Below are 10,686 nucleotides of genomic sequence, written 5' to 3' on the forward strand. Positions count from 1 at the left end.
TACTTTTTTGATACAGGATTCTTTGATGAATAATGTTAAAAAGAACAGCGTTTATTTAAAATCCTTTCCAACAGTGTAAGTCTTCATTATCACTCTTTATCAATTTAACACATCCTTGTTGAATAAAAGCATAAATTTATTTCAAAAAGAAAAAAAATACCTTTGAAAACTTTTGAATGATAGTGTATATTGTAACAAAAGATTTCTATTTTGAATAAATGATGTTCCTTTTAAGTTTTTATTCATCAAAGAATCCTGAAAAAAGTATCACAGGTTCCAAAAAAACAACAACAACAACAAAAAACATTAAGCAGCAAAACTGTAATAAATAAGCATTTAAGAATTATTTCTGAAGGATGATGTGACACTGAAGACTGGAGTAATGATGCTGAAGAACATTCAGCTTAGCATCACAAGAATAAATTATATTTTTAAGTATATTAAAATAGAAAACCATTATTTTAAATTGCAATAATATTTCACATTACTGTTTTTTTTTCTGTATTTCTGATCAAATAAATGCAGCCTTGATAAGCAGAAGTCTTCTTTAAAAACATTACAAATCTTACTGATCCCAAACTTTTGAATGGCAGTGTATGAAAACATTTTTTCATTTGTCAAAAAAAAAACAATAATGTCAATGAATGTCAAAATTCATTTGTAAAATTTAAATGCATCATTATATTATTTTATCTATATATTTAAATGTTATTGTAATAATTAAATATTTCTTAAATGTATTTTTAAAACTTGAAAAGTGATTTATATGCATTTTTATTTTCAATTTAATAAATTAATTAGATTTTTTTTTTTTATGTGGCACTTTAAGTCCTCCATAGATGCAATGCATAGTTTTATTTATCCTATCTGCAATAAATTTTAGATTTTTACAGCATACCTTACTAAAGCTAAAATGTTAGCCATGGAAATCTGGAATATTCATAGAAATGTACTCTGGTTTGGTAAACCAGATGATACAACAAGCTTTAGGTAAAAAATGTCCCATACTTCAAGGTCTCAGAGAGTCTCTCCCTCTAATTTTTGTGAGACACATTTAATGCGAATGTTTTCACGGAGGTTTCGCAGACGAGCACTGCGGCTTGTGATCTCCTCCACATAAGTTTTGGGGAACCAGCCCCTTTCTCCATCCGACAACCGGATCCCCTCTACCCACCCTGTGAATTGAAAACATAAAAGGTAATTTATCTCTACTTTGCAGTCCTACAGCTTCTCTCTTTCAAAGGGAAAAATGGAGTGTAGCCAGAGGAAGGGAAATGATTTTCCATACCATCACTTGTAATTGTTACAGCTTGAAGGATGTCTGCCTTCTCCAGCGTTAACTCATCATGCTCCTGAGACTGGTAGCTCTTTATGCACTGGACTTGAGATAGATCTATACAGACAAATGCAGACATTAAGTTGAAATATTTTCTATGAAAACAAGCATCACAAGGCAGACTGTACACAAAACGTTAGCGGTAATAATGAGAACTGATCACTGGATTTGTTGTCAAGACATTACTGGAATAGTTCACCACAAAATTAACAGTCTTTTGTTGTTTACACCTGCATGCTATGCTGTGGAATGCAATTTTTATTTATTTTAAATAGTATGTTCCATCTAAAGATGCTTCAAAATATCTTTTTGTTCAACAGAAGAAATATAGTCATAGAGGTTTGGAAAGACACGAGTGAATGAGTAAATAATGAGACCATTTCCATTTTTGGGTGAACTATTCCTTTAGGAGTTTTATTTTAGACACTTAGTTCACAAGTAAACAGAATAGTCTTGAACAGAACTGTGCATTCCACTATGTTTTCAATGTTATGTCGGTGAAATAATTAATGACTTTGTATGTCAGGCAGAACAATCCAAACTGCTTAGTTTAACATAGCCAAACTTTTGACTTTCATCATAAAGTATCTGGACTATCTGGTACACACTGCAGCTTAACTTTGTGATCATCCACCTAATGCTACCAGCCACAATTCACGTTTTACATACCATTTTAATAGCAGTTTTGAGTTTGAAATGTAGTTAAATCTGAAATGCATGACAAGAGGGAGACGAAGAATTTACACACCATCATTTTCATTGGTCTGCTCAATAGCTGTCTTTAGATCGGAGGGAAACATAGCAGTTATCCACCTCTGTTTGCTGCTCCTATATAAAACAAAATGTTCTTGACTTAGTTTTAAACTTAGTTTTTATGCATCCTGTAAGGACATATTTTCAATATGTTTATGTGTGGAAAAATTATTTTCATTTTGGATGTTAAATATTTTCGAATGATGTGAATGTCCTCACTCTGTTGGCGACTTGAGCAGAATCTGGTATTTTAGCTGTTGTCCCTCACATAAATGCAGATAGAAGATGAAGCCTGGGATTCCCTGAAGTTTCTGGCTTAGATCTTTCACCTTGAGGTCTTCAATCTTTGCATGTACAAACACCATGAACTTCCACGTGCTGTGACAGGGCAGAGAAGGGACAGATTTTGTAGCAGACTTATTTACACAAATTTTTCAAATGGGTTTGATTCAGAATCCAGATATTACACTGGACATTAAACGACACATTTACTAATTTTCTCTCTTTCTTTTTTTGTCTCTCTTTCCCATTAGACTTACTCCTTCCTTCTGGACAACAGAAGACAGTCATTAAACAGGTGAAGGTACACAGGCCGAGTGGTAAGTTTAAACTTTGACCCAGAAATACTCATGTTCTGCATGTCCAATTCTAGCAGTTCACCATGTTTGACCAGCCAGCGAGACTGAGAGATGAGAGGAAAAATCTAAAACAAACAAACAAACAAAAAAAAAACCACAAAGTGACAAGCCAGTAATATGAAAACATGATGCCAGAAGTGTCATGCTCATTCAAACTGATTTTTGCACCTTTTGAAGAAGATTTTGAATGCAACTTTTAAAACCAATTATTTATTTTGTACTGTATACAATATAATTATTGTAAGTAAAGTCTTTGATAAAATTGAAATGCAACATTCAGTTAATAAAACTTTACTTTTGTAAAGAACCAGGTAGTCAAAAAATATATATATAAAAAAAAAAAATTGGTTTCAGATGCCCTGCATGACATACAATACATATCTAATTAAACATTACAATGAATGCCCAATGTTATACCTTGCCCTCAAAGTGAATTTTCTTGTTTAGATGAATTAGTTCTTCCATCCTCTTCATGGACTGCACACTGGAGTTACATTCCTTTATAATCTAGTGAAACAGAGCTGATTTAGTTTTGATTTTCATATTCTCCTGAAACCTGGTCCTCTCTTACTTTACTCACCTTTTTAAGCTCATTAAGTGCTTTGGTGGCAGTGTCCTCATCTCGTGATCCAGGCCTTGTTCTCTTTAGGATATTCTATAATAGACACAATTCATTACCACAAGATAATTTAATTAATACATTTTGTAAGCCTTGTTCTAAAGCTTAATGATAGTTTTCAACTTTTAAGATAGCTTCGGAAAATATAAAAAATGGAATATGTGCCACTATCACTGTCACTTTTGGAAGTGCATGGTGGAATACCTCCACTAGCATTTTGAGGCGTGTGATCCTTTGAAAAGGAAGGATAAGGAATGATGTAAGAGGCAGCCTCTGGCATACTGGGTCCTCTTCCAGGCGGGCAAGGATTCCAGGGAAACGGGGATTCTCTTGCCTAAGAAAACACAACAAAGCAAACAAATAAACATCTTTATTGTCAATAATGCAATATGCAACACACACATTGTTGTGCTTTTTAGATAACAGTTTTACGGTAAAAGAATGTTTACAGTAGCCGCTGATAGGTCTGTTCCTGATAGGCTTGATTGGTGACATAAGGCAGATAAACCCGCCGCAGTGCAGGACAGTGGTCAAGGACAATGTCACACACATCAAAACGCAGAATGTCCTCTTCTAACCTATGCTCCAAATCTTGAAGAAATCTGTGGACATGAGGAGAATTGAGTGGGAGAGAGAAAAAAACAGGGATAGTTTACGTCTCTGATGAAGGCTTACTCTTTCAAAAATAGCAAAAATGTTCATTAATCACCTCTCACTGACTTCTTTCACATCAGGCAGTTTAGAGAAAAGCCACTGCTTCTCCTGTGTCCCAAGACACTCACACAGCTCAGGAGACATCATAAAGTGGTCAACTACAATAGACAAGCTGCGTATGTATGAGGCCTCCGACGTCACCAACTCAAACTTGGCCTGAAATGAGAAAACAAGTCAAGATAAAATAAATAGTTTTTTTCCTCAGCAAAATGTGCTGGTTGATTTATAAAAAAAATAAAAATAAAATAAAAAAAACAGACTTTCTGAATGTGGAGTCACCTCCTGCAGTTTACGCTCTTCATTGCTGAAGTTGTCAAGTTGTCCACTCGATCGAACATCAGGAATATCCTGCCAAAGGGAAAAGGCGGAGCCTCGAGATGAGCGGAATGAACTGGATGGGGACAAGTTGCCAGAGGACACAGAGTCTCCTCTTTCTTCATCGGTTCCTGGCTCCACCCCCTGCTGCCTCTGTACCTCACTCCTAATACAAAATCAACTATAGAGAGGAAAGGGGAAGATAATACTGGTAAATAATATTATCTATCTATGTATCTATCTATCTATCTATCTATCTATCTATCTATCTATCTATCTATCCATCTCTATATATATTATATATATATATATATATAGTTATATATAGTTATGAAATTTAGTGTTTTGCAAAGTTTGCTGCTTCAGTATTTGTAGAATATTTTTCCATCTTTCTATGGTATACTAAAAAAAGACTTTACAGTGTTGACCCTTGTTTTCATAACCTTTGCAATTCAGTCTGGCATGCTGTATATTAGATTCTGGGCCAAATCCTGACTGATGGCAATCCATTCTTGCCTTATTAGTTCTTGGAGTTGATCACAATTTGTGGGCTTCTGCTTGTCCACTCGCCTTTTGAGGACTGGGACTGAGATCCAGGGAGTTGCCTTGTCACAGATCCAAAATTTCAATGTAATGATCTTTGAACCACTTCTTTATCACTCTTGATTTGTGACATGGTGCTCCATCATGCTGGAAAATGCACAGATCATCACCAAATTGCTCATGGATAGTTGGAAGAAGTCGCTCTTGCAGGACGTTTTGAAACCATTCTTTATTCATGGCAGTGTTTTTGGGCAGAATTATGAGAGAGCCCACTCCCTTGGTTGAAAAGCAACCCCACACATAGATGGTCTCAGGATGCCTCACTGTTGGCACAACATAGGACTCATGGTAACGTTCACCTTTTCTTCTCCGAATAATCGATTTTCCAGATGTCCCAAACAGTCGGAAGGGAGCTTCATTAGAGAAAATAACTTTGCACCAGTCTTCTGCTGTCCAATACTTGAACTCCTGCAGAATTTCAGTCTGTCCTTGATGTGTTTCTTGGAGAGAAGTGGCTTCTTTGCTGCCCTTCTTGACACCAGGCCGTTGACGTCCAAAAGTCTTGGCCTCACTGTGCATGCAGATGCTCTCACAGCAACCTGCTGCCATTCCTGAGCAAGCTCTGCACTGCTGGAGACACAATTCTGTAGCTGACTCCTCAGGAGGATACAGTCCTAGCGCTTGCTGGACACTCTGGGACGTCCTGAAGACTTCCTCACTGCAGTCAAACCTCTCTCCTTGAAGTTCTTGATGATCCAGTAAATGGTTCTTTCAGGTGCAATATTCTTTGTAGCAGTTTCCTTGCATGTGAGGCCATTTTGATGCAAAGCGATGATGGCTGCACGTGTTTCTTTGGAGGTAACCATTGCTAACAAGAACAATAATGATTGGAAGCACTTCTTCCCTCCTTTTATAGCAATCAGTCTGCTCTTACAATCTAATTAGTATGTTACCTGACAAGTACTCATTCACACTTTCACATGTGCTGCTGATAGGGCTGCACGATATTGGAAAAAACTCACATTGCGCTATTTTATTTTATTTCGATATATATATTGCGATATGAAAAGTGCGAGTCAGCTCCTCTTTACTACTAGTTTTAACAAGAAATAAAAATAAATGAACATCTCACACCAAGTTATCACTCAATCAGTGTTTCAACCGCGGAAAGCCATCAATGAAACAGCTTGTAAACAAAACGTCACAACTTTTGATATAATTAGTCAATGTTAGGTTAAAAAAATATATATACAAAACACAAAATTTATGTCACTGACAAAACTTTTGGCCATAAGTGTGTATATACACTCACCTAAAGGATTATTAGGAACACCTGTTCAATTTCTCATTAATGCAATTATCGAATCAACCAATCACATGGCAGTTGCTTCAATGCATTTAGGGGTGTGGTCCTGGTCAAGACAATCTCCTGAACTCCAAGCTGAATGTCAGAATGGGAAAGAAAGGTGATTTAAGCAATTTTGAGCGTGGCATGGTTGTTGGTGCCAGACAGGCCGGTCTGAGTATTTCACAATCTGCTCAGTTACTGGGATTTTCACGCACAACCATTTCTAGGGTTTACAAAGAATGGTGTGAAAAGGGAAAAACATCCAGTATGCGGCAGTCCTGTTGGCAAAATGCCTTGTTGATGCTAGAGGTCAGAGGAGAATGGGCCGACTGATTCAAGCTGATAGAAGAGCAACTTTGACTGAAATAACCACTCGTTACAACCGAGGTATGCAGCAAAGCATTTGTGAAGCCATAACACGCACAACCTTGAGGCGGATGGGCTACAACAGCAGAAGATCCCACCGGGTACCACTCATCTTCACTACAAATAGGAAAAAGAGGCTACAATTTGCACGAGCTCATCAAAATTGGACAGTTGAAGACTGGAAAAATGTTGCCTGGTCTGATGAGTCTAGATTTCTGTTGAGACATTCAGATGGTAGTGTCAGAATTTGGCATAAACAGAATGAGAACATGGATCCATCATGCCTTGTTACCACTGTGCAGGCTGTTGGTGGTGGTGTAATGGTGTGGGCGATGTTTTCTTGGCACACTTTAGGCCCCTTAGTGCCAATTGGGCATTGTTTAAATGCCATGGCCTACCTGAGCATTGTTTCTGAACATGTCCATCCCTTTATGACCACTATGTACCCATCCTCTGATGGCTACTTCCAGCAGGATAATGCACCATGACCCAAAGCTCGAATCATTTCAAATTGGTTTCTTGAACATGACAATGAGTTCACTGTACTAAAATGGCCCCCCACAGTCACCAGATCTCAACCCAATAGAGCATCTTTGGGATGTGGTGGAACGGGAGCTTCATGCCCTGGATGTGCATCCCGCAAATCTCAATCAACTGCAAGATGCTATCCTATCAATATGGGACAACATTTCTAAAGAATGCTTTCAGCACCTTGTTGAATCGATGCCACGTAGAATTAAGGCAGTTCTGAAGGCGAAAGGGGGTCAAACACAGTATTAGTATGGTGTTCCTAATAATCCTTTAGGTGAGTGTGTATATGTGTGTGTATATATATATATGTATATGTATATGTATATATATATATATATATATATATATATCCAGATTTATTGTTTTTTGGACTTACAGTTCGGCAAGAAGCGTGATAGGCGTTTAGAGCTACTGGGAGGACTGTCTCCATCCTCATCAATGGAAACCTTTCTCATACTGTGAAAAACCGGTAAAAATGTTAAATGTTAAAACAGAATTTATTATATTCTACTCACTACTTTTGTTCTCTAGCTGAATTTAGAGTCACCTTTGCTTGGAACTCCTCCTTTGCTGTGGCAGATTACTGTCAGCAGAGGGCAGATGTGGTGCAGACCCCACTGGACTATGTGGTGCACTGTCACCTGATCCCCCTGAGAAGTGATGTCTGGAGTTGGGTTTGTCTACAAACAGACAAGGGAGGGAGAAGGTATACAAAAGGAATAGAGCTGAAAATATAACACTGAAGTGTGATCATGACATCACAGCACAAGTCTTTCACAATAAAGTCTTTCATTAACCAAATCAGTCCTAATGAGTCACTTACAGTCTGAGCTGAGGTTTCCAGACAGGTGGCGGTCCCGGGAGGCCACACGAGCAGAAAGAGACTTGCCCAGCTTAAGGGTAAAAGAGTTTTTCCTCTGGGAGAGTTGTAGACGAGAGATGAGCTCAGAGGCAGAGAAGCGCCGGCGCTCGTCTGCTGAGCGAGAACGGGACAGAGGCAGTGAGGTCACACTGTTAAGGGCAGGGCCTTCCAAAGACCCACAGTCCTCCAGGCCCAACCTCTGCCTCCCCCCATCATTTACGCCCCCCTCCAATCTGGCATCCTCCTGAGGGGGGTCTAAGAAAGGTTTTGGAGGTGTTGATATGGTAAGAAGAGAGAGGTCCTCATCTACCCCTGGAAGAGAGCTGGAACTATGGGATGTGGGTATGGTAGAACCCACCATGCCAAGGCCTCCTTCTACGAATGATTCGAAGGATGTCGGAAGCAGGTAATCACACTCCACACCTGGGCTGCTGAGAGAGCCATCACTCAGAGTGTCTGGAGAGTACACCCTCATCTTGCGCCCTATTAACAACAAGGCGTATTGAGTGGAACTATCCACTTATACATTCATCTCTAGTTTTAACAGACACGATCACTTTAGCACAGTAGTACAAGCTTTAGCCATGTTGCTGGAGGCCTGTCAGCAGCACAGATTTTGGACATCTCCCTTATCATATACACTTGATTCAACTCATCAACCTGTTAATAGAGATTCCCACATCCAAAATGTGTATTGTATTTAGGAGCCTCCAGGGACAGGCTTGGGAACCACTGTCACAGTGTATTAAAACATCTGAAAGAAGCTTAGCATGCTATTAAGGATTGCACTAAGCAGAATCATCTACATGAACAGATTAAAGAGTGGTGAAAGTAATCCTGCACTGTGACAAACTATTTATTGTTTAAAGCAGGATTGTAGGAACAATGTGTCAAGACTTAAGTGAAAGAGGCACTTACTTATGGACTTCTCCTTTATGGATCTCAAAGAGGTGCGTCTTTGAAGGCAAAATGGGTCCAGACTCTGGAAATCTAAGGGGGAAGGAGGGGAGCTCAGCTGCTGAGGCTCCAAAGAGTTCCTGTTCTCAGGTTCATATGTAGGGGATAGAGGCAGAAACAAGTCTCGAGAACTGAGACCCTTAACTCCTGGTTCAGGTTTTTCATAAACTGTTTCAGGTAAGCCATTAATGGGTGTCCACATCTGATCCTGAACCCCTTCCACATTATTGGTATCCTCTGTCAAATAATTGTCCAGTTTTGTGTCTGTACTCCCATTCTTGACAAAATCAGATGGACCATTTCCATTGCATTTGACAGGCTTAGAGCAAAGAGAGGAACTACAGTTTTCCAGTGTCTGTGTTTGGAAACCATTAACGCTTGACTGTTGAAGGTCAATGAAGGCCAACGTCTCTTGCTGACACACAGCAATGTGTTGATGCTGTCCCAGGAGAGGCCGACCTTCCCTTGAGTCACTCAGAGCCGGGAACCACATGTCAGAGCTCTCGCCTCTGCAATGGAACGCTTGGAGGTGAGGCTGGACATCAAGGAGAGGAGAGAATCCATAGCCAGGGAGCATGGCTCAGGAGGCACATGGGTACTGCATGGAAATTAGGAAAGAAAAACAGACAGAAAAAAAATTAAGATATTATAACTTGCATAACTATCACCCACGTAACTATTGTCTTGACAGACACTGCATCTCCAAATTTGAGCACAGCGGAGTAGATCCCTCTGGCCAATATTTTAGTTGTGCCAGCACAGATTTATGCACAGTAAAGCTTAGCTCATCTCTGCAGTTCTTAGTGGATTTGGTGTTCCTCTGGGTAAAGTTAAGACTCTCTGAACAGGATCTGCTCTTCCCCCTGTGGCAGGCTTGGCTCAGTCGCTGCTGCTGCATCTTCCTGTTCTAATTAAAGAGCGCAGCACGCAGCCCTCATCCTCTATACTTGTCTACATTATTTACAGCTGGATTCCTTACTCAAAATTGCTTCTGTAGTACAACTTCTGCATGAAAATATCAAGGCAGTCATATGAGAACACTCCATTCTCTCCAACTATGATAATGGGCAAGTGTCTAGTCTTGCTAACAGCTTATACCTGAGATGGAATGCTTCATGAAAAGGACCCTGACTGAGAAGGTCATCTTGGAAGAGTTTTTTCATACATATTTCCCATGTTTCCAAACAGCTCTCTATTTACCCAAACAAATCTAGGTCATGGGAGAAGCAACACTTATTAGTATTCAGTGTCTTGCCCTGAGGGACAGGCAAGCCTGAGATAGCTTGAGCTATGACATTTCCTGGGCTATTAAAGCGATGAAGGCTCAGCAAACTGTCAGTGCTGATGACCCACATCTGCCTTATTCACTGACCCATGATATAAAGAAAGACGTTTTCTAAACTTGCTAGTTGGGTTGCGCCTAGGTGCCTTAAACTCTACCTTACATGCAATTTAGGTGTCTGCATGTCATCAACCAAAAAAATATAATGTAAAACTAAATAAATTATTGTTTAATGTGATAGTTTTGAAACTATCTATTGCTAATTTTTAAACCCTCAAACAACATCTGTAGTAAATCTATTTTTTTCAATCTATTTAAATCTTATTTCTCTATTAAAGCTGAATGTACACACAGCTAAATCCAAATGCACGATTCAACATGATCCACAAAAAAAAAACACAATCTGATCCTCTACTGATAAA

General features: G+C 39.1%; 1 protein-coding gene across 1 annotated transcript; it reads right to left on the reverse strand.

Annotated features, from left to right (window-relative positions):
* Nucleotides 1-695: 695 nt before the first annotated feature.
* Nucleotides 696-9,559, reverse strand: LOC109045028 (Rho guanine nucleotide exchange factor (GEF) 19). Its single transcript, XM_042713176.1, is given in 15 exon segments — nt 696-1,175; nt 1,289-1,393; nt 2,085-2,164; nt 2,309-2,467; nt 2,629-2,792; nt 3,145-3,234; nt 3,308-3,382; nt 3,551-3,680; nt 3,796-3,948; nt 4,056-4,216; nt 4,340-4,583; nt 7,536-7,619; nt 7,711-7,843; nt 7,987-8,508; nt 8,944-9,559. Coding segments are annotated over 15 exon segments (2,874 nt in total). The 3' UTR covers nt 696-1,017.
* Between the last annotated feature and the right edge of the window lie 1,127 nt (nt 9,560-10,686).

The sequence above is a fragment of the Cyprinus carpio genome, chromosome A23 (assembly GCF_018340385.1).
Source record: "Cyprinus carpio isolate SPL01 chromosome A23, ASM1834038v1, whole genome shotgun sequence".
Lineage (NCBI taxonomy): Eukaryota > Metazoa > Chordata > Actinopteri > Cypriniformes > Cyprinidae > Cyprinus > Cyprinus carpio.